At 37.2% G+C, this 25,453-nt stretch overlaps 2 protein-coding genes and 1 non-coding gene across 3 annotated transcripts; 2 read left to right on the top strand and 1 right to left on the bottom strand.

Moving 5' to 3' along the window:
* Window positions 1-764: 764 nt before the first annotated feature.
* Window positions 765-846, top strand: TRNAS-AGA (transfer RNA serine (anticodon AGA)). The gene has a single exon. It is a non-coding gene; the product is annotated as a tRNA-Ser (tRNA).
* Window positions 847-8,496: 7,650 nt separating this feature from the next.
* Window positions 8,497-17,750, top strand: LOC130710544 (protein NRT1/ PTR FAMILY 6.2). The gene is made up of 6 exons (XM_057559852.1): window positions 8,497-8,611; window positions 8,721-8,820; window positions 14,909-15,126; window positions 15,369-15,910; window positions 16,109-16,452; window positions 16,974-17,750. The coding sequence occupies exons 1-6, from the start codon at window positions 8,609-8,611 to the stop codon at window positions 17,501-17,503; spliced, it is 1,737 nt and encodes a 578-aa protein (XP_057415835.1). The 5' UTR covers window positions 8,497-8,608; the 3' UTR covers window positions 17,504-17,750.
* A 2,350-nt stretch (window positions 17,751-20,100) lies between these two features.
* LOC130713136 (uncharacterized) lies at window positions 20,101-20,805 on the bottom strand. The gene has a single exon (XM_057562932.1). It carries the CDS (start codon window positions 20,803-20,805, stop codon window positions 20,101-20,103), a length of 705 nt encoding a protein of 234 aa, XP_057418915.1.
* Between the last annotated feature and the right edge of the window lie 4,648 nt (window positions 20,806-25,453).

A 25,453-nucleotide genomic window follows, 5' to 3' on the forward strand; every position in this document is an offset into this window, starting at 1 on the left:
CGACAAACACTATCTCAAGTTGGGCTCTTCTTTCTGAGGCCCGTCTTCACTCATGGTCAGTTATATGTAGCTCTCTCTAGAGTACGCTCAAGAAAATGTCTTAAACTTTGAATACTGGATGAGTTAGGCAAACAACAAACCAGTACTATAAATGTAGTGTTTAAGGAAGTTTTTGGAAATGTTTGATGTGTACAACACAATTTCATTTATTTATTCTATTTTTCTCTTCATATCATGATTGACTTATGTATAATTTAAAAATTACATATATATGAAAACTAATTTATTTATTACAAAATTCTAACATAAAATTCCGTGCAGCGTACGGGTTATCGTACTAGTGCTATCATAAGAGTAACAGATGACAAACATATTCTTAAAACTTCCAAATATTTCTTTACATTCACAATTTTTTATATCGTAGAATTTAAACCATGTACATCCACCCGAGAGAAAAAAAAATACAATGACCATTTTCCATTTTAAAATTAAAATGTAGCAAAACTGCATATGTGAAAGAAATAATCCTAGTATTTTGCGAAGTTTATATAAGAAAATGAAGATTTAAGTTCGAATTATAACATATATTGCTAAATACGTATATCACAAAACAATCAAATATTCAAACCTCAACCCAAAATATTTTAAAACAAACAATTATGATTTCACGTGTATTTCAAAAAAAAAAAAAAACAATTATGATTTCACGTGTTAAAGTAAAATTAATTATGATTACCAAAATTATCAAAAGTAAGCATCATCCAGTGAGCGTGCCGGAGTGGTTATCGGGCATGACTAGAAATCATGTGGGCTTTGCCCGCGCAGGTTCGAATCCTGCCGCTCACGTTTTTTTTGCTCACTTTATTTATTAATAAAATAGTACTCTAATATATACCTACCTGCATGGCAAGGTGGCTATAATGAAATCTTTTCAGGCTTTTCCACCGTCCATATTTCATTTTGTGGTCGACACCAAATGTTAACCAACCAAATCTGTGTTGCATGTCCCACAAAAAAGTATGTAACAATGGCTTCTTTCTATCCTCAAGCTATCTTGGAGATGAATTATTGCTTTGACTCTCTCTATGTTTATCCATGAACATGAAGCTTACTTTTGCATTGCCACTAATGCTTATTTTGAAGTGTTTTTTCAAAAAATATTTGTCGACTATGTGTTTTGATACACTTCAACTTACATTAACACACTTTTACTGTAAAAAACTACACATTTTTGTAAAGGAACAAAAGAGTTAGATTGGATGAAAGAACTTTCACGTCCAACTAAATTTTGATATATAAACATACTTATAAAGATGATGTTAATTTTGCCTTTATCTCTCTTTTGCTATTTTCAAATATATGTGAAATGAGAGAACATTAATGTGTTATATTTTTTTAAAATAACATTATACAATGACTTTCACAAATTTATTCTTAAAGGACAATCAATTATTTTAAAAGTTAAGGAGAAAGGTGTGTCTGTGAGTATTGTATAGTGCGTTTGTGCATACAAATAGAATATTCTGATTTTATCAAGAAAGAGTTACATCCAAACATCTTCGTGGTGTATATTTTTTCTGTTGATTCATCATCATCATGGGCCGCAATATTGATAGGTGCGTTGGACTACATCCTGCAAATCAAATTAAGCAACAAAAGAAAAAGAGTTGAAAAAAAATACCCCCCCCCCCCCTCCAAAATCCCACTCTCTAGTCTCTAGCCAGGAGGACTGATCGACTTGAATGTTGAGGTATATGTTTGATTTAGATTTTCCTTCATTTTATTTTAAAAGAGAAGGACAAAAAACAATTTGAAAGCAATGATCGTAAAAGAATTTTATTTGTATTATGACAATTACATTTTTAGAATTGTGTATAATCTAAAATGCATGTGCTTGAACACTTAAAATAAAATGGGCTGTACATTTTAGAATGTGAACTCTAAAATGTGATTGAAATCTAAAATTTGCTTGAACTAGTTAAAAATGTGCTTGAAGAATCTATTGGTATTTGTATTTGAAAATTACATTTTTATAAGATTAGCTCGAAAATTATTATGTATGATCTAAAATTAGCTTGAAAGTTATTTTGTGTGTACAAGGGCGATGGTGGGAGGTGAAGCTCGACGCTATCACTCATATTGTCCAGTCATAGAATTATGTTTTATAGTGTTCAATAAAAAGTTGATCTTCTTCGGATTTCCCCCCTTTTCTCCGCCTCCGAACACTTCATATAGTTCTCATGGTTGATTTTTGAGTTTTTCACCCACTTTCTTCGATGTCATAACTGCTGCCGCCAGGGTGCCAATCTCCAACAAAAGTCTCCAATCCATACACCAACATTGAACTATTGCGACGGGGCTGACCAACAGTCATCAAGACCAATGTTAGAGAAAAGGATAATATTGTAGAAAGTTAACATTAAATCACAAACTTCAAAATAATTAACTTAAAAAGAAAGCATTAACATACTTGTCAAAATATTCTTTTTTTAAAAACCAAATGCATTTACTAAGAAGAAGAGATATGCACCGATACCATTGCATCATGATGGTCGATGGACTAAATGAAGAATCCCAACCGGGGCCTCTCCATCCAAACCACAGGTCTAAAGAAAACGAAGGATTGGCCAAGCCATTAGTAACTGTATTATCAAAATCACAAACAATGAAAAAAGAAAAGAATCAAAATCACTAAACTATGGCAGTTACAAATAACTTAATCAAGTTAGTAAGTACCTCGAGGGAAACATTTGTACACCTCAAATAGCTGAAGACAACCAGTATCGAAACAAACCATACAAAAACAGAAAATAAAGATCATAAGATCATAAGTCAGGTGTTAAAATATTCTATAAGGGCAAACTTGATTGGTTCAAAGTTGGACCACTTTATTTCTAGTGCACATTAAGTGAACCCCATTTTTATTTATGCAAAAGTAAATTACTTTCTGATTCTTCATTGCCCAACATTAGCCCCATGTATTGTTCGTCTATAATTGTGCAATTTATACATTATTTGCATTCCCTTTCAACCAATCATATTAATTCGTACAAATTGTATAAAAAAAATTCTTTGTATCAAAGAGTATTATATTTTCTAGATTGAAATTATCATCAAGAAAGTAATTATCGGCTAAATAGATTTTTAATATATATTTAATAATTTTTTACTATTATTTCTCATTAGTGGCAAGCAAATAAAAATCTGCTAATTAAGCCGCCTCCCCGTGATGGGAAAAAACTAGCATTATGCAGATCAATATGAGCAACTGGGGATGGTGTTTCGTCCAAAATATGTCTACACAATTTGAATAAAAGATATGGTTGGTTGGTTTGATCCAATAATCTGAAGACAGCCATTAGCATAGTGGTGTGAGAATGTGTGAAGCATGCACTATGGTTTATCATATGCTTATAACATTTTTTATTCCCACTAATTATAAGGAGTTTTTGTTCCAAGTTGAACACAGATCATATTTATATATCAGAAATCTCATGATTTGATTGCTTTGGATCTATCACTCAAAATGATGTGGACATGGAGAATGATATTAAACATAGTAACCAATTAGCTAGTATGAATGAAATAGAGAAATGCTCAAGTGTGATTTTGTAATAGAATGAGATTCATTCACACTCACAGTTCATATATATATCCTCATTTTCTATTTATTCATTTTTTCTCTTTTAATCATATCATTAATTACATATTTTATTTTCTCTATTTTTTTCTTCCTATTTCTTTCTTATTTCCACTTCATTTCCATTTATATTGTAGTGTGAACAAACTTTATCCAAATAGAAAACATTCATGTTTAAAGGAATTTCTAATTGTGAGCCTAATGTGCACCACTAAAAAAGAGGTGTAAAATTGCACTTATGGATTTGACCGGATGCAGCAAGTTGTCTAGATTTTTTTAATATATAATAAAAGAAAATGAGAGAATAACACTTATACAACTTTAACCTGCAAATTGGAAGTTTGGCACAGATTCACCATATACAGCAGGTCATCGGAACAAACAATGAGAGGGTTAAGGCCACCACCTCAACGGCGAGGGTCACCGTCACCGCCACTACCCACCCCGATGAATATGAATTAGGCCACAAGAAACCCACGAAGGTTGAAGACGAGGCTTATCACGAAGTGGCGGAAGGGTAGTTGACAACGCACGCCAAAAGCAGGATCCGCCTCAACGGTGACTTTCACCACCGCCACCACCAGCTCAACGGCGAGGGTTACCACCACAAACCACTCGCACCAACAGATCTGAACCAGGCTATGGGCAAACCCGCGCCGCGAAGAGGGTGAAGGACAGAACCATTACAGCTTGGTAACTGTATTCGACCCATTGAAAAGGGGATCTGTTCTATTACGAGAATGAAAAATTGAAAAACAACTACATGGCTATTTTGTCGCTATGAACAGAACATGCCAGGGAGGGGGAGAAAATGGTTCCTAACCAAGGGAAGAGGGAGGGAAGGTTTATGGTGAATCTGGTTTCAATGTTTTTTATGAGTCCAGATATGGAGAGAGGGTTTGTGCCTCGGGTGAATAAGGTTTCATACTTTCATTGACATCTCTTTCAATGGTGGAATTGGTGGTGGTGTCTATCCAATTGGAGAAGCATCATTCAGAGTCCGTTGTGGAGCTTCAGTTTGTTGTCTTCCAGTCACCGTTGTCCCAATTCTAAACCTAACAAGGGCTTTTCTGTCAATTTAACCATATTAACCAAGAAAATATATTTTATTTTTATTATATAAAAAATTAAAATATTTGAATTACCTGTTGCATCAGGTGAAGTCTACGGGTGTAATTTTACACTACTTTTTAAAAGATGCACATTAGGTGTCACCTTGTAGGTATGGATGCCTATCATCATCATGTATTGGTATGGATGCCTATATGGATCGATCTCACACTCAATTTCATTACAAATTCTGCGCACCAAATAGCTAATGTATCAATCCTAAGACAAAGTCAACTGTTTCATAAGAAATAAAGAGGAAACACCCCCAGCTTAAGGGTACGATACAAACAGAAATAAAGCGACTAATGAATAAATAAACAAAAATTATTGACTCTTTTTCACGTGGAGTCTTACCAGAGAGGGAGACATGTTCAAAACAGATTGTTCATGAATGGTGATATACTGATATCCCATGATCATAAAGTAGATAGATCCTCTGAAGTGGTTGGGTTCAATGTGATCATCGAGTTATATATTAAAGTATAACTAACTAACACATTCTTAGTAGCTGCATGCCACTGTAACATGTTAAAGTTAAACCTTTAAAATAGAAATTTTTCATTAAGACTATGATTATATGCCCTTAAAGTGTAGAAAGAAACTATTGAATATTTTTTTGAAATCTCTACCATTAATAATTATCTACTTAATTACTTTCGTGTTTGTATGACAACTCTCACTCTAAAACTGTGGAGAAACGATTTTCCCATGTTGCTTGTTGGTCTAATGGCTGGATGGCATGATTATCATGGTGCTCTATGTCGGTACGTGTGGCAGTGCCTCGCACGTGCACCACACTGCACATGGATCTAGTGTGGGTGTTGGGTATAATGCTTTAGGAATTATTGTTTTCATTATCAATGGTGAGAAAGAATGGAAATGATTCTCTGGACCTACTCAGTATCAATTATTTGAGTCAATACACTGAGTTGCTAGCAGTTTCTCTAATTGTGAATATCACAAAGCCACACACCACCTTGGTATAGTGTATCATTCAAGTCTTGTCCTGCTTCTACTCAATCAGCAATGTGATTGAGTGAAAGAACATCACATATTATGGAAAGAAATGTTTTCTGACCTTTGTAGATTTGTGGCAGCAAGGAATCATAGGGAACAAAAGAATTTTAGTTTGTCAAAAGAGAAAGTTAAGCATGGTCAAGGGAATAAGAGGATCACAACTATATTGTTGCAATTTCAGAATCTTGGTGTCAGAAATTCAAATGTGAGTTGAAGACAATATAATGTAACTCATAAATCTAATCCCTTAAGGTTTTAAGTAAAGAGGTTTCGGTTCTTTTGTTAGTCTTCGATATTAGCCCATTGGTGCTTTGGGATTTGGACTCCCTTCTCCACAACAGGTAGTATCAGAGGCAATGGTTGGTGTGGTCATGATGAATGCTTCTCATACCGGAAGTCTCTAGCAATACTGGGTGGTTAGGCGGCGTGTCTCGTTGACACAGTGACAAAGCGAATAATGGTGCAAGTCTGAATAACTTCTGCTATGGAGAACATGATAATGTGTTGGTGACTTATATATACTTGAACATAATAATGAATGATCTGAAGACAATATAAGAGATGTGATCAATATACTCAATACCTTAAGGTTTTGAGTAAAAATATAGTGTTCAAATCTCTTGCTAATTTGGTTGAGTGACTTTCAATACAAAGAATGACGTATGTCACTTGTTAGGGAAAGAAAGAGTCTAAACATCAAACTGATACTTTCATTCCAATTGCAATGGTACATACTTTGATTACCAATTATAAAAAGTACCATATTGTTAAAACCAACCATCAAATTTAAAACATGTCAAAGGAGTTGAGAGGTACACCAGAAAGGAAGATTTTAAAATGTCAAGTGTATATATGCTTCTCAAATTGATACCGAGTACAACAAGTAATAATTAGTTTATTCCTCATATAAGTAATGTGGGTGGAGATAACCTCCTTTTTAGTCAGGAAAAAATTGACAGTTGAGTAATATCTATCGTTTTATAGTTAAAGCAATGATAAATTGATAATGCTAATCAAACACGCAATCACAAGGTCTTGAATTAAAACCAAACCAATAGTTATTCACATTTCTACCTGCCTAGAAAAGAAAAGCTATAAGATATGGATCCTTTTCAAGTGTGGGGTAGCAAAAGCACTTCAAAGATTTGCCCAATGGTGTTGTGGCTCACAGCCTTCACAACCCAAATCACTCTATCAATACCACAAAAGAAGAGACGAGATTGGAATGCTGTAATTATTGCATGCTTCAGATCCCACACATTCCTCCAATTCTCTTCTCATCAATCAACATCCCTTTACTTTTTTTTTTTGGCAGAGCTATCCTCCTCAATCATGTACAAATGAGTAGAGAACATTCAAATCTTGATACGGCTAACTCTCCTAGTGAAGAAATTTTGCAACAAAACTCGAAATTGAGACTTTGCATAAGAGAATTGAACATGTACTACGTGAAACATGATCTTTACTTATTAACATTCTAATAAATATCTGATTAGAATAAAAAAAGGAAAAACAAAGAAAGGTTTGAATCTATCCCATAACATTCCACTAAATTTTGCATCCAACCTAATCCCAACCTTATATGAAAAAAAAAATGAAAAAAAGAAGAGTAAAATACACTCACCCCCCTTAAGGTTTGCAAGAATGACACTCCACCCCATTCGTTTTTTAAATCTACACTCCACCCCATTTTTTATAAAGGCAAAATTTAGTGACGAAAACAAATTCGTCACTAATAAAAAATAATTACTAATTAGTTAAAATTTAAATAAGTTTAATGCATATACACTATCATACATTAATTTATGAAAATAATTTTACTGAATTAAATTTAAAAAAACAATCCACTCTGTCTGTTAAGTCCACGTCCCATCTGTCTCCAAATCATATTTCTCACCACAAACGGTCACCACCAAGCCTTTGCTCCCTTTAACACGACGGCCACTGTCCCAGAATGTGAAACCCCATGACACCACCATGCATCAAAGTTTTGTTGCGACCTGAACCATAGAACGTGAATCGCACATTCCCAAAGCTAGTTCAACTACTTCTTGTGAACTTCACCCCCTTTAAGTTGCGAGCGAACGCTCTGTTAGTTTAAGATGTCGTTGGATTTTGTTAAAAACGGTGCTCCACCGCATCGTTGGGTTCTAATAACCTCCGATCCACTTCATATTTCTTAATTTTGTTTCTCTATTTTCTTCACCCATTTGTCTTGCTTTTTTGGTCTACAATCCAATTTTCAAAATTTGAGGTATAAAGAGATTATTTTGATTAAAATTGAATTATTACCAAATATGAAAACACAAGCATGTTTCCCTATGTTCGAGATATGGTTTGTAAACCGGTCGGGTGTGCTATTGCAGAATTTGCATTATGAATTTATGGAGGAAGACCGCGATTGAGAGAATGACGAGGACTGTGATGTTTTCATTTTTAAATTTATTGGATTATATTGAAAATATTTTTTGAAATTATTGATTAACAATTTAAATAATAACTAATTATTAATGAAGAATAATTTTCGTCACTAAATTTGCATCTATATAAAATGGGGTGGGGTGTAGATTTTAGACAAGAATGGGGTGGAGTGTAATTCTAACAAACCTTGAGAGGGGTGAGTGTATTTTACTCAAAAAAGAAAAAACAATGATCTGTCTCAAATGAATAGTAGGTGTCACTTTCAGGGTCTTATTGGTACTTATTGAGTTCTTTCTTCCTATAAATGGGGAAGCTCTCAATACAAACATAAGGTGTGAGTTCAAGCATAGAAGAACAAAGCTCCCTATACCTAATACCTCTCTGCTACTTTAGCACTTTGCCACTTCTGAACTTCAGAAAATGGTTAGTACCTGCATTTGTGATCATTTTCTGAAGAGTCTTTGGTCAATGAGAGTGTTTGAAAAGTAAATTTCTTTTTAATTTTAATGAAAATTTTGTCTCAATATTTCAGGAGAAGATGAGTTGGACAGTTTCAGATGCTGTGGACTATAAAGGTTTCCCTGCTGATAGGTCCAAAACTGGTGGTTGGGTACCTGCTGCTCTCATTTTAGGTTTGTAAAGCTAATTACTTGTAGTATTGGTAATACCTTGTCTCGCTCCATTTTTGGAGCTTCTTCAATCCCTTCTTGCTAGAAGTTTGCATTTTCAAATACTAAGAGTATGTCTGGATACTCGTTGGTGCCAGTGCTAACAGACGTTAGCATCCATTTTGAGGTAAAAAGTGAACGAAACTCTTCTAATCGATTTAACGAATGTGTTTTCATGTTAACTGGTATTCAAAGTCACCATAACTCTTTTGAAAGCTTGAAAATGTTATAATTAGAGGGGCGTGAATGATTTTACCTCTTACAGGCCTGATCATAGCAATTAGCAACAGTAGCTTGAATCCTAGAAAAGGCTCTTACACTCTGGCACATATCAATTCTCATAAAAGTAGAGAGGTGTTGGTGGGTGCCATAAATGGTTTTTATATACAAACTAGCTGTAATATTAAAAACTCCACTGGATTCTATCTGAAAAAAGTTGTGGAGATTTCTTTTGATACCTTTCTGACATGATCCAATATCAATTTCTTCTATTTGAGTGAGCAAAATATTTTTAAAATTTTAACATAGTACTTGTTTCATTTTTCTATTCTTTCATGATTCTATTTTATAAAAAGTATGTTATAAAAAAATCACATTAATATAATAGTTAAAACTCTATTAGATTAGATCATTTGGGAAAATGCACAAACCCTCCATTTCAATGAGTGCAGAGTAATATTTACCGTCACTCTCTATTTCATACAATTTCATTTTTTTCTTCTTCTTATATTTCTTTTTTTTTTAATTTCTATCACACCATTTTTTATGATCATTAGTGCCAAACAAATAACTTCCTTTTGTGTTTATGTGCACACACAAGTCACCGCTCTATTGGTTCATATTAAAAGGTTCAAAAGACCTCACAAGCACAATGGTCTACACCTTTTTTGGGGTGATGATTGAGAAAAGAGAGCAACTCGAATATTACCAGACAAACCTAGTGGAATGTAAACTAAATATATTGAGGACAATTTATGCGTCATTTTCTGTTTGGACTGGGGGGAAACAGCAGAATATTATATACAAGCTTTATGATGATTTCTATATATATTTTCTCTTATTTTATCACCACACTTTCAAAAAGTTAAGTTTTTTTATTTATTTCCCAGCATTTTCTCCTTTTTCAACAGATTAAGGTTCACTTTTCACACGCAGTATCTAGTATCTGCTTAGAGCATCTACATCCATCATACTCACTAAAATATCTACACTTCATTTTTTACAATTCCCCATAGTGCCACATCATCTACACAACTTTACTAACTTTTTACTCTAACCCAACAACTCTTAGACCATGTACAATGGTGTAAACAAGTTTTTCCCATTCAACACCACTTTTTATCTTCCCAACACTCCACATCATCTTCTCTCTCCAATTCAACACACTTTCAACAAATACCCACTCCAATGGTTTTCTCTCTCAACACCCTACCCCACCACTCACCCTACCCCACCACTTTTTATTTCATATTTTTATTTAATTTTATGTTTTTGTTTTTTTTATTTACATAAAATTACAATTATTATTTTAAATTAAATTAAATAATAAACACTTAACGAATTAATTTTTTTTAATATAGATAATAATTTATTTTATTTCCTTAACTAAAAAATGGAAGACGATAAACGAAGCACACAATAATTTATTTTATTTTCTTAACTTAAAATGCAAGACAACAAACTAAGCACACAACACACAAATAACGTAATTAGTACGATACAAATCATCTTCCATCACGAAGCATTTGCAAACTTTGTCCATATGTGCTTCACTAGATCTGCTTGCAGTTCATGATGAACGTTCGAATCACGCAACTCGGATCTAGCACGCACATGATTTGCAAAAGCGGGTAACACCTCGGTCGAGTATGGTTGCGGTGTACTAGATCCACATTCCCCAGATTGCTCAAAATCGGTCCAACGTTGAGCAAATGTATCTCGTTCATCCTCAACAATCATATTATGTAATATGATGCATGACCTCATAATGATACCCAAATCAGCTATGTCCCACAAACGAGCTGGTTCACGGATGATTTTAAAACGAGCTTGAAGAACTCCAAATGCACGTTCGATGTCCTTCCGACATCTCTCCTGAACTTGTGCAAACAACTTATCCGGTTCACTTTGAGGAAGTCTGATCGATTTGACGAAAGTTGGATAAGAAGGGTAGATACCATCAGCTAGATAGTATGCCATATTATAGGGACGTTGATTCACAATGAAACTCACAGTTGGAGCCTTTCCCTGTTCCACATCATCAAACACTGGTGATCGATCTAGAACGTTTATGTCGTTCAACGTTCCCGGACATCCAAAAAAGGCATGCCAGATCCATAGATCATGAGATGCAACTGCTTCAAGAATAACTGTAGTGGTTCCCTTATCCCCTCTAGTAAATTGACCTTCCCATGCTTTAGGACAATTTTTCCACTCCCAGTGCATGCAGTCAATACTCCCGATCATGCCTGGGAACCCCCTTTGTTCACTAACCTGTAGTATTCTTTGCAGGTCCTCTTGAGTTGGTGCTCTCAGGTACTCGTGCTCATACAATCGTATGATTCCATTACAGAATCTACGTAAACACTCCAGTGCTGTAGTACCTCCTATTTTGATGTACTCATCGACTGCATCTGCTGCCACACCATATGCTAACATTCGCATTGCTGTGGTACATTTTGCTAAGGGTGATATACCTTCTTTCTTGGCTGCATCAACTCGCTGGGTGAAGTAGTTATCACTACTTGAAAAGTCCCCAACGATTCGAAGGAAAACGTGTTTTTGCATTCGGTACCGACGACGAAACATTGAATCGTCATATGTAGGCTCATTGGCAAAGTAGTCGCCAATTAGCCTTCGGTTTGCTGCTGCATGATCTCTACGGACATACTTTCTACGAGGTGCACTATCTTCCAAATTTTGGTTTGGACCCAACCCTAATTGGTTGAGTATAAAAGCTTCTTCAAGTTGAGAATTTTGAAGGTATGTTGCAATATCAAAAGGATTTTCACAAGGATTCTCAAAAGGATCAAAAGGATCCATTTGTTGTGAAATTCGAAGTAGAAAGTAAGAGGTTTTGGATATTGGTACATAAATTGATCTATGAATCCATATATATAAGTAAATTGAATGGTGGACACTGACGGATTCAAAACAAGTTACCCACTAGAGTTAATAATCGGAAAAGGACTAGATTCGAATTGAGTGGAGCATATTCAAACCCAATAACCCATACACTAAAGCCGAACACTGCAGACTTGACACCACTGGCAAATTATTAAAGCAAACCCCACCGACTTGACACCACTGGCAAATTATTAAAGCAAACCCCACCGACTTGACACCACTGACAGATTCGAAACAAGTTACCCACTAGAGTTAATAATCGGAAAATGACTAGATTCGAATTGAGTGGAGCATATTCAAACCCAATAACCCATACACTAAAGCCGAACACTGCAGACTTGACACCACTGGCAAATTATTAAAGCAAACCCCACCGACTTGACACCACTGGCAAATTATTAAAGCAAACCCCACCGACTTGACACCACTGACAGATTCGAAACAAGTTACCCACTAGAGTTAATAATCGGAAAAGGAGTAGATTCGAATTGAGTGGAACATATTCAAACACAATAACTCATACATTAAAGCCGAACATTACAGACTTGCCATCACTGACAAATTATTAAAGCAAACACAACATACTTGACGACAACACTGACAAATGGTTAAAGCAAACACCACAGACTTGACACCACTGGCGGGTTTGACCGAATACAGACAAATACTCGATTGAAATTAATTACCAAATAGGTCTTGGGCCAACTTACTCAACAGCTCTTTCTTACGGTCATCGAGATCCTCTTCAGAACTTAGCTTGAGATACAAATTGGTTTTCATCAATTGGTTAGTTTGTTCTTGCACCATTGTTAGCTTATCAATTCGTGCAATCTCTTGAGCCTTCAAATCTTTGTATTCAACCCAAACTTTCCCCTTCTCCTCAACGACAGGTTCTTTACTTTTCTTTTTATTCTTTCTTTTAGCTGCCTCCCTACCCATTGGACGAGGAATTGATCCTATAGTGGTTGAGCCACATGCATCACTATCGTGAGATCTCTTAGATCCACTACTTGCTGAGCCACCATTTCCTCCTACTTGACTACAAAAACGTGGTAGATCACGGAGAGCGATCCATTCTTCCATCAAAGTAAATTGAACATTCTTCCCACATGCGAATAATTCCTGCGCTTTTGCCAAAACATCATTATCCGACCAACCGCTTCCTTGTTGACGCTTAGCGGCATCATAAGCGCCAATCCATTTACCCAGTATTTTGTTCATATAATTCCAACGGTTTCGACATGCAATTCCATCACGCGGAGGATCGAATGAGCAATGCTCATTACAATACTCAGCAATATCTCTCCAAAATGTTTCTCCTTTCTGGTTTTTCCCCACAACACTGCTTGTTCCACAGTTAATCCACCCACTAATTAGCACCATATTTTGTGCAGTGTTCCATGCGGGTGCATGCGTTTTTTTGCTCTTAGGAGTGACTTCATTGACTTCATTATCAGCTGACCCGTCACCAAGATTGACTTGTGTTGAAAATTCCGGAAATTCCGGTCCATCAACACTAGGAAAATTTGCACGAACCATTGGCATATAACCACTAGACTGGGGTGTTTGAGATGGATATCTCACAGATCCATAAGATGGATGAAAGTTTGGAACAAATGATGACTGGTTCAAATACTGATTTGGATCTGGATAATAGTTTGGATTTTGAGGATGTTGGTTGGAGAATTGATGTGGGACTTGAAAATAGTTTGGATTTTGAGGACGTTGGTTGGAGAATTGATGTGGGACTTGATAATTGGTGGGATTTTGAGGACGTGGGTAAGAAAATTGATTTGGATCTTCATAGTTGTTGGGATTTTGGTTGGAAATTGGGTAGCTTGAAGAATTCTGGGTGTTGTAATGGTGATTGTTGGGATCCATTTCAAAACAAATGCTAATAGAAGGATAATAAGATGGTGAGAGAGATAATAAAGATGGGGAAAAACTTGGTTTTTTTTTCTGTGTCCAAATCTATCAAACCAAGTCTCTATTTATAGAGAAAAAAAAGTTATGAATTTTGGTAAAAAAAAAAAAAAAAAAAAAATTTCAACAAGATAATTCAGTTTAAAGTTTTTTTAAAAAAAAAATCCGGCTGGCCAATGGGACGCTGCCACGCGTCCCATCCTCACCCACTCGGTCTTCTCTCTCCTCTCCCACTGACACGCCACGCGCGTTGTCGGCGCGTGTCCTGCACGCGCCTAGCGTTCTCCAATCCGGAGCTGCCACGTGGCTCCGGATGCTCCTCTCAACAATGTTGAACGGTTTCAACATTTTCCCAACTTCAACAACATTCAACAGACCAATGCAAGGGCTAAACATGTTTCAACAACATTCAACATCAGTTTCAACAGACCATTGTACATGGTCTTAAAAGTTTCTATAGTGGATCCCACCATCAACATCAAATTTGTATATTTTATTATTTATCTTCATTTATTAATTATCACCATCTAATTATATTAATTGTAAGTGTTTGTAATAAATACAAGCTCATTTTTCAAGTCTAGTGTGGAGTATCTATTCCCACATACTCATATTTGTCATGTTGGAATTGAATATGTACTCCAATAGTAATAGATACTCATATAAGTATGTATTTAACATTAGATACTACCATTGGAGATGCTCTTACAAACACAAGTATTTCACATTACTATATCTTATGTTAAAACATGTGCTAATCACCCTGATTCTCTGTTCCCTTTTCTGCTCCATTTATCTGGCTATGGAATACCAATAGTATTTTTAATAAATAAGTTATTACAAGAACTGTAAAAGTAGAAGGTAATTTTCAAAATTCTCTATGCATGAAAATTCTTCTACAGTTGATTCTGAAAACAAAATTAATTATGACAAGAGCGGGTAGCTTTTGGATGTCAAAACTGATTCTAAGAAAAAAGAAACTAATTCAAACATGCTATTACAGGGATCGAAATCGTTGAGAGGCTCTCCACCATGGGAATTGCTGTCAACCTGGTGACATACATGATTGGAGTCATGCACTTCCCAAGCTCAACTGCAGCCAATACAGTGACTGACTTCATGGGCACATCATTTCTCTTGTGTTTGCTTGGAGGTTTTCTAGCAGACTCCTTCCTTGGCAGATTCAAGACCATTGGAATATTTGCTTCCATACAAACACTGGTTAGTTCCACTAGTAGTATGTTTGTATCCGCTTCTATTTTCTCAGAATGGCACTTAGAAACTACTCACCTAAGCTTCTCCCCCATAATTGATTATAACTTTAGAATCCATTGCATAAGGATTTCCAAACATGCATGACCATGAGGACTTATCATAAATCTCCAAGTTACATTTCTTATAAAGTATCAACTTTATTTTATGTATACTTCATGGTATTAACTTAGATGAGATGATAATTTCAGGGTACTGCTACATTAGCAATCTCAACAAAATTGCCACAGCTACGTCCCCCACCTTGCCATGCCATGGAAAATTGCAAGCCAGCCAATGGATTCCAAATGGGAATCTTATACATGGCTCTATATCTCATCGCACTCGGAACCGGTGGCTTGAAATCTAGTGTTTCAGGATTTGGTTCTGACCAATTTGATGTGAAAGATGAGAAGGAGAAGTCTCAAATGACCTATTTCTTCAACAGGTTTTTCTTCTTCATCAGTTTTGGAACTCTGGCAGCTGTGACAGTACTTGTTTATATCCAAGATGAAGTGAGTCGAAGTTGGGCCTATGGAATATGTTCTGTTTGCATGGTCATAGCCATTTTGGTGCTGTTATCAGGCACTAAGAGATATAGGTACAAGAAGAGTGTGGGAAGCCCCATTGTCCACATTTTCCAAGTTATAGTTGCTGCAATTAAGAAAAGGAAGATGGAACTACCTTACAATGTTGGCTCTTTGTATGAGGACACTCCAGAGGATTTAAGAATAGAGCACACTGATCAGTTCCCGTAAGCTTATCTCAATATCTTCATCTACCCTAAACTCGTTCAGGAAATTGTGGCAGTTCTTCCAACAGATGACTCTCGAACCTTGAGAAAGTCATCTGTTGAAAATGAATATCATAGTTTCGGAACATGTTTACAATAAATTTTTTTGTGGTTTCATGACATTGTCTAAAGATTTCCTTTGTTTCTTCAATTTTATAGTTTCTTGGAGAAAGCAGCTATTGTGGCAGAAGGTGATTTTGAGAGGACTTCATCAGGTTCTGCTCCAAACCCATGGAAACTTTGCTCATTGACAAGGGTAGAGGAGGTTAAAATGATGGTGAGGCTTCTACCAATATGGGCAACAACCATCATATTTTGGACCACATATGCACAAATGATCACCTTTTCAGTTGAGCAAGCATCCACCATGGAAAGGAATATTGGAAATTTCCAAATCCCAGCAGGTTCCCTCACAGTCTTCTTTGTGGCAGCAATCCTAATCACTCTTGGTGTATATGATAGACTCATCATGCCCCTTTTGAAGAAGTGGAATGGTAAACCAGGTATGAGAAGAGAGAAGACAGTAATATATTTAGTTTACTTCAAAAACATTTGATCAATCCTCTGATTAAAATAAACAAAAGCATTATTCTGGTTAGTAAGGTCGGCTATATGAAGCAGAAATTCATATTAAAGATATTAGTCAGTTTTACATTGGCTGCTGAAAGCCTAACACAACCATCATAGGCAGAGTTGGACAATACTTTGATTAATTAAAGATATCATTCAATATGGAATAGTTTTTTCATAATTAAGAGACAAATTGTTAATTATTCTATATCATAATATATATAACAGAAAGCAACATGTGTAACCCACACAACGTTGTTGGTATAATGGTATTGATGCCTCTCTCAAAGTTAAATGTGCATGTTTGATAGCAAAACAGCAAAACCAACCTTGATTGCACTTTTTAACATTGATGTGTGTGTGTTGTCATCTGGTAATACAATAATTTAGACCAATAAAGTCAAAACAATCTGTGTTATAAAAGGAATTAACATATACATTTTGTGTCTCTCAGGTTTCACCAACCTACAAAGGATTGGAATTGGACTTGCATTGTCCATTCTTGGAATGTTGGCTGCTTCTGTAGGTGAGATGAAACGTTTGTCCGTGGCTAAAGGAGCAAGTGGTCACAATACAACACTGCCCATAAGTGTTTTCCTTCTAATTCCACAGTTCTTTTTGGTTGGTGCTGGTGAAGCATTCATATACACAGGCCAGCTTGATTTCTTCATAACACAATCACCAAAAGGAATGAAAACCATGAGCACCGGTCTCTTCCTCACAACTTTATCTCTCGGTTTCTTCGTCAGCAGTTTCCTTGTCGCGGTTGTGAAGAAAGTAACTGGGACAACAGATGGGCAGGGGTGGCTAGCTGACAACATAAACAAGGGAAGGCTTGACTTGTTCTATGCACTGCTTACCATACTGAGTTTCATCAATTTTGTAGCATTTGTGGTGTGTGCACTCTGGTACAAGCCAAACAAAGCTAAACCATCTATGCAAATGGGGGCAATCAAGGGTTCCTCGGTTGAGGAGAAGTGCTGAAGATGAAGAGTGAAGACACTGAGGATTATCTTAGCATTGGGGACTATACTCATTATTATTATGGGTTTGGTTTTGTTGACTGTAGATAGGAAGTTATATACCTATGTATGCATCTTAAGAACGGTTTTGAGTTTGGTTTATTTTAGTGATATCATAGAAATAATTAATGTTCAGGTTGGTTTCTTATGTGTGAAATTGTAACATATTAGTTGGTCTTTCAAGCTCTTGCTTCATTTTTCTCAAACAACAGTCTTTCTTCTTGCTTTCTCTGTATGCAGATTTCTGCAAATCAGTGGCTCCATCTACAAGTTATGGATAGCCATTCTCCACAATGTTGATGATCTCTTGATATCCAAATATCACATTTATCTGAACACACCACCTAGTCCAGTTCTTGCCATCAAGGATTGAGAGGTTCACAGATAAATTGCCATATTTTGACCCATCTTGCATAGATTCTTGGCTTAAATAAGTTTTTCGTCCCTAACCTTTCCATAATACCTGGTTTTCGTCCCTCGCCGGAGCAAAGGTGGGGTTTAGTCCCTAACCTTTGCCAAAACGTTTGGTTTTAGTCCCTCCGGAGCTCTGGGTCAACGCCGGAGCTCCGGTGGCACATGTGGCAATGCCACGTAGGATTAATGAGGCCACGTGTTATTATTATTATTAATTTTTTTTTAAAAGGAAAATAAACTGATTAATCATTAACTCTGAAATTAAAAACCCTAATTAACCAAGGTAAAAAACCCAAACTAATCCCTCACCTAAATTAAAAGTCCCTTTCAACGTTAAAAGGTAAAATCAAGCAATTCATCTTCATCCCTCTTTTTTTCTCATCTTCATCGTAGTTGCAGAGGTGAAGAACATCTAGGGTTTCTGGTCAGTTCAGCTTCATCGCTGTCTGATTCAAATCTTTGTTCTTCTACCCGATTTCGTTTTGCCTTCCCCACTGGTTGTTGTCGTGTTCCTCTCATCCTTCGTTCGCGAATCTCCAGATCTCTTCCCCGTCAGAATGTCTCAAATGTCAAGGGAATCTCGTTCTAGTGCTAGATCTTCTTCAAGCTTTTCTGTTCGACGGAGAATGATTCGTAATGGGAAGTGTTTCTGTGAAGACAGGGTAGTTTTCCTCACTTCCCACACTGGTATTAACCCAAATAGGGATTTCTAGAGATGTCGACATTTCTTGGTAAGTAACAAAGTTGTTGCACATACTTGCTGGGTTTAATTCCCTCACTTCCCACACTGACATGGTCCTTGCTTAATTTTCAGAAACCAAATGACTGTGGGTTCTTTCTTTGGGATGATGAGGCTGGCTTAGAAGCTTATGAAAGACAAAATTTGTTGAAACTCGTGAAGATATCTGATGAATTGGCTAATATGAAGAGGATTTTGGAGGATACAAAGAGGGAATTGGAGGAAACCAAGAACAAGCTGGTTGATTCGAACAGAAAATTGGAGGATAGAAAGAATTTAACAATTTTGACTTGTGTACTGTTGTGTGTACTTTTAGTATGGGCTGTAGCTGGAATGATATTGTATTGAATGAAGGTTGTTGTAACAAAATGCTTTAACTTCAGTCATGAATGAAGGTTGTTGTAACCAAATGTATTGGTAGAATGATGGTTGGTGTAACCAAATTTATGGTGTTACCATGATAATGAATGAAGGCTAGCCATGAATGAATGTTGTTCTGATTGAAATTGGTATTTTTGGATCTAATCCTCCTTTTGTATTTACACATTTGGTTTTAGTCCCTCTATATGATTTGTTGTTGTAATACGTCCTTGTTAAATTTTGGATCTCATCCTCATGTATAAAGTTGAATTTGGTTTTAGTCCCTGGAATAGTAATCATGATTTGGCATGCATCCTTACATAGAATATTGATCTGTGTTTTGGTCCCCTATTGGACATTAAAAGGCTACTTAGGAAGAAAAAACGTGTTAAAGTATGACAATTGCAAAGGCCACAACATAATTTCATGCATAAGTCAAAATATTCTTGCAAAATGATAGTGGTCCATCCACAAAGACAAAAATTGCACAAGTGGCTTAACTTGGCTACATCAATAAAAATAGTGGTCCATCCACATTAAACAAAGATTAAAAGTGGTCCATCCACATTAAAGCATGAGCATGTGCCAGGCAAGGGATAAATATCTATTACAAAACAACATTCAAAATGAAGATTCCCTTGAAACAACCAAAAAGTTTTTGTCCTCTCCATGACTTATTGTCCTTGTCCCTCTGTAGTGTTTGGAACCTCTCCCTCTGCAGTTGCTGGAACTTGAGACCCCTCCACTGGATCTGCCATCTCTCCATTTCCATGAACTTCCATCACAACCTCAGCTTGCTCCACTAGATCTGCAGAACCTTCCTGTTGAATAGAAAACTATGGTCAGTATAAATCAAGATTTGTGCTAATTAATTAATTTCATTATGCAGATCTGTACAAAACTTACTGGAGGGGTTGGAGCTGTTGTTGGTGCCTGGTTTCCAGCTTGCTCCTGTGCTGGTTCTTGAGGATCTGTCACATTACCCTGCTATTGAACAGAGAATTATGGTTAGTATAAATACAGATTAGGCTATTTAATTTCATAAATTAGCCTGTGTGCTTAGTGCTTACTGGAGGAATTGGAATTGTTGTGGGCTGAGTGCTGACTGGGTTTGGGCAAGTTCTAACATTATGGCCTGTGCCACCACACCTTCCACATCTATGTACAGGCACAGGCTTGGCTCCCTCCTCAGGATCATCCTCATGTGGTTCCCTCCTCCTCAGCTTTTTGGGCCTTCCAGCCTTCCTCTTGTATACTGGAGGCAGAATTGGAGCATCTGGAGTGTAGGGCCACATTCTTTTGCCATTGATTGGGCTGATGGCATGGTCATAGGTTGCTTTGTATGCATCCCTTCTGTAGTAAGAATGGACAAAGTTTACTGGCTGCTGCATATTGTGTGAGATAGCTGCCACTGCATGTCTACAAGGGATGCCCACCAAATCCCACCAGTTACATGTGCAGGAATGCTGCCCGATATCAACTATGAACCTTGTATCAGGGTCAAGAACAGACTTAACCTCAAATTTTAGGTGCCCACATGCTTGTGGAAACCAGTGTTGGCTAGCTTTAGTCTCCCAAGTCAATCTCTTTAGTGGCTTGGGCATCACATCACCTTGATACTTCTGAAACTTCTCATTTAGTGCAGCAAATCTACCCATCAAATAACTCCTGATCCAATCCATCATGGTGAGGATTGGTTTGTCCCTAGCCAAGAGGATGGTGGCATTGAAGGCCTCTGAAAGATTATTCATCAGGACATCACACTTAGGGTATATAGTAAAAGCATGTTTGCACCATGCTCTTTTGGGAATAGTCATCAACCAGTCATATGCTTCTTCATTCAAGGCCTTCAGCTCCTACATCTTCTCATGCCACATTGCCTCATAAGTGGCCTTAGCTGCCCCCATCATAAGATCCCTGATGACTACTCCACCTCCAAATCTCTTCTTAAAATTTGCATAGAGATGTTTGAGGCAAAATCTATGTTCAACTCCTGGCATTAGCTCATCAAACACTTGCAAGAGACCCTGATCAAGACCCAAAACACATGTTGTTGGTTAAACAAGTAATCTGAACTTCACTGGAAACAGTCCCTACCATATTTGGTTTTAGTCCCTCTCATGATTATCTAGATTTGGTTTTAGTCCCTCTCATGATTATCTAGATTTGGTTTTAGTCCCTCTTATGATTATCTACATTTGGTTTTAGTCCCTCTTATGATTATCTACAAGGCCAAAAAACAACAAGTCAGAAGCTTACCTTTTGCTGATCTGATATAAATATCCATCTGCTCAATCCACCAATGTCTGCCAGAAGGAGTTCAAGAAACCATTTCCAACTCTCTTTGCACTCAGATTCCACAACTGCAAAGGCTAGTGGAAAGTATTGATCGTTAGGGTCTCTTCCAACAGCACATAGCAATATACCTCCAAACTGGGTCTTTAGGTGGCAGCCATCAAGTCCAATAAAAGGCCTGCATCCAGCCACAAAACCTTTTTTGCAACCTTCTAAGCACATGTAGTATCTATTGAACCTGAATAGACCCCCTTCAGCAGTAGGAGGTAGTAGATTGATTTTGTAAGAGTTCCTTGCTGATGCTCTCTTAAGTTCAGCACTAAACCTGAATAGTAGGCTGTATTGGCTTGCAGCATCACCCTCAATCATAGCCAATGCTTTCTGTCTCCCCCTCCATGCCCTCCATGTTGTGATCCCAGTACTGTAATGGATCCTCATTTCATCAACAACTTCACCCATATTCAGTTTCTTTGTATATGAACACTTATCCTTGAGCTTCTTTGCAATGAAGTCAGAGGTTGCACTCTTGTTGTTAAACACCCTAGCACAAGTGTGCTCTCCCTGCAATGTCTTGATGCTGAAAGTTTGCTTACCACCAACCTTGGAGCATAGGATCAAGAAGCCACAATTTTTCCTGCAAATCGCTCTCACTCTTATATCATCATTTTTCAACACTCTAAGTTCCCTCCCATTATACACTGAATGGTCTTTAGAGCATTCTTGAATTGCTTAAGAGAGGTGAACTCCATCCCAATCCTGAACTTGAAAGATTCTTTCATGTCTTCTTCATGAAACTGTATGTTATTCTTAGCCTTCTTCTTTCTCTTCCTTTTCCTTTTCTCTGCTTGACCATCAGACTCATCACCCTCTGAAAAACTATGCAATTCCTCAGTGTCCCAACCATCATCCATTTGATGATCAATATGAGAACCAGACTGATCACCTCCTTCTACCACTTTCTCTGTCTGTGGAATCTCTTCTCCCTCAACTCCTTGCTGCCCTTCTTCTGGATTCTCTTCTTCTACTCCATAATTTTGTCCAGTAGCCATATTCCTCAGTTGCTCATTTAACTGAGCCTCAGCCTCCCCAACTGTAGGGTTTTGAAACCAATCATTCATATCTCTAGCCCTCTCTTCCTCACTGTCTGAGAATATAATATCATCAGTGTTACAACCAGATGACTCATCAGTGAAGCTCAACTCACCATTCTCAAAGATAGCTCTGGACCTCCTCCTAACCTGTTCTTCCTCAGCACTTGACTCATCACTAGACAGAATGAGCATCTCAGGGAGTCCTTTCTGCCTCTTGGAAGCACCACCTCTAGCAATGACTCTACTTGACTTCCTAACAGGTTGTGTAGCAGGCTTTTTTGTGGAAGTCACCTTTTTTGATACAGGAGGTGGCTGAGTAGCAGAATCAGGTTGGGATGGGCCAGCTTTGTCCTCAAGTGATATTTTTGGGGCTTCACATTGTTTGTTCTTTGGTTTAGATGGTTTTTGTGGGGCATCTTTGGGTTGAGAGATGGTTTTTGGTGGGATGGGATTCTTGGAGGGAGGAATGAAGGGTTTAGTTTTAGGAGGGTTTGTTGGGGCATTTTTGGGTTGAGAGATGGTTTTCGGTGGGATGGGATTCTTGGAGGGAGGAATGAAGGGTTTAGTTTTAGGAGGGTTTGTTGGGGCATTTTTTGGTGGGGGGAGCTTTGATGAACCAGTTTTGGGTAGAGATTCAGGAGGGTTTGATGGGCCAGTTTTGGTGTTGGGGGGGAGCTTTGATGAACCAGTTTTGGGTTGAGGTTCAGAAGGGTTTGATGGGCCAGTTTTGGTGTTGGGGGGGGGGGCCTTGATAATCCAATTTTGGTGTGGAGGGCCTTTGCTGGAGCAACTTTAGTGTGGGGGGCCTTTGCTGCAGCAACTTTAGTGTGGGGGGCCTTTGCTGTAGCAACTTTGGTTTGGCTAGGCTCCGCTGGGCTAGGATTCTTGAATGAGGGATTGATGGGTTTTGGCCTGAATGTGACTCTCAAAGGCAATTCCTCTTCATCATGCTCTACAAACACCTCCACACGCTCCTTCCTTTTCTCAGCAAAAGTACCAAGCTCCATTGCTTGCAAATCATTGAATATGGGTCTAAGCTTCTTTAGTTGAACATCCTCTGCTTTCCTCCACCACAACTTGAACTTCCCCACAGTGTACCCCAAGTCCTTTACCATATCTCGAACCTCAAAATAACCCCACTGGTCAAGATCAAGGTCATCATGCTCTTTCCTTTTCCCCCCAGTGTATTCCAGTAGTGGCTTGTACACAAAAATCCCCTCATGATGGATAACAAGGCTGAAAGTCATCCTACACAACAATACAAGATGGGATTAGTTACCCATTCAAGGTAAACATCATTATCAGAGTACAAAATGTGTGCATTCATCAACAATTTATAAATACCAGTACAGATTACATACCCAACCCCAAGAATCAGAACCAACATTTCAGCCAAAACCCTAAACTTTTACCCATGTATAAATTTGTACAATAAACTCAAACAAAGCTAGAAATTGGAATAGCAAGGACCAGTAAACTGAAACAAAGCTAAAAAAACCGATAACAAACGTGTTAACCCGTTTTCCCCCTTTCACGAAATCACTTTATGGACGAACAGAGGTAAGGAACAACAGAAGAGAAAGCATAAACGAACTAACCTTGGCAATTCGTCTTGCACGCTCGACCTTCAACCTCGATCGAGACCTCTTGCACGCTACACGCTCTCAGTTCTTCGTTCTTCTTTTCTTCCCAGTTCTTCGTTCTCTTCTCTGTTCTTCGACAACAACGATGATGCTTTGAGAGTGATGCTGAGAGTGTGAGTGTGAGTTACTAATTTAGATTGGGTTTGGAGAATTAATTAAAAGGGACTTTTAATTTAGGTGAGGGATTAGTTTGAGTTTTTTACCTTGGTTAATTAGGGTTTTTAATTTCAGAGTTAATGATTAATCAGTTTATTTTCCTTTTTAAAAAAAAATTAATAATAATAATAACACGTGGCCTCATTAATCCTACGTGGCATTGCCACATGTGCCACCGGAGCTCCGGCGTTGACCCAGAGCTCCGGAGGGACTAAAACCAAACGTTTTGGCAAAGGTTAGGGACTAAACCCCACCTTTGCTCCGGCGAGGGACGAAAACCAGGTATTATGGAAAGGTTAGGGACGAAAAACTTATTTAAGCCTAGATTCTTCCTTGGATCGATCTTGCTCTAGATACCATTTTGTTTTTGTTAGAACTAAACTTAGACACAAACAAATATACACGAGAAAGAGAGAGCTAGAGAGGAAAATTGGGAAATCTGATCACGAGGAATGATAACAGAAATATCTTCACAATGACAACTGTGCCCATCTAACTATTACAACAATCATAACAGAAATAACTATCATAGTAACTAACAAACTAACTTTCTGAATTGTTATCTAAGATTCACCACCAGATAAATAAGTGCTTCCTGCCATAAAGACTTTTGCAAGAAGATCATGTATATATTATTATATTTGAACTGGGTGAGGAGCATAATCTGTAATATAATAATGATTATTATTAATTAATATAATTAACATTCAATAGTATAATATGGAAATATGAAGAAAAATTGAAAAGATAGTGAATGAATATAAATGAAAATACAAAATAATGTGTTAAAAAGAATTTAGATGGAGAGACACTAAATTAGAAAGTGAGAAAATACTAAAAAAATTCCCATAGGAAATGAAATTTTTAACATGCAGTCATTTGAAAACGATTATTTTATTAATGGCAACGCTTCGATTGCGAAACGCGCTGAGCGGACTTGGAGGTTCAGAGAAGATTGGCAAGTACGAGCAACACCGCAAGGATTGTCGGAAACAACGAAAATCCAGTCAGGCGGAAGATGATCTTCAAGTGGATGATACTTACTATTTATTACTTACAAAGCTTAACATATAAAACTTGACACATCAAGCTGAGGACTCATGTTTCGGCGGGTCTAAAAAAGTCAATAGAATCTCAATCGACTCAAATGACTTGCAACTAAGCAAATATCATAAGAGCGGATTGAATGACTTAGCATAAAAACACTATACCAA

This window comes from Lotus japonicus, chromosome 4 (genome assembly GCF_012489685.1).
Source record: "Lotus japonicus ecotype B-129 chromosome 4, LjGifu_v1.2".
Taxonomy (NCBI): Eukaryota; Viridiplantae; Streptophyta; class Magnoliopsida; order Fabales; family Fabaceae; genus Lotus; species Lotus japonicus.

Bases quoted from the DNA above. Each gene is read 5' to 3' on its own strand.
- LOC130710544 (XM_057559852.1), top strand. The intron at 8,821-14,908 runs GTTTGTAAAGCT...ATGCTATTACAG, and splicing joins ACCTGCTGCTCTCATTTTAG to GGATCGAAATCGTTGAGAGG. The intron at 15,911-16,108 runs GTAAGCTTATCT...TCAATTTTATAG, and splicing joins GAGCACACTGATCAGTTCCC to TTTCTTGGAGAAAGCAGCTA.
- LOC130713136 (XM_057562932.1), bottom strand. From the start codon at position 20,805: ATGAATAATCTTTCAGAGGCCTTCAATGCCACCATCCTCTTGGCTAGG.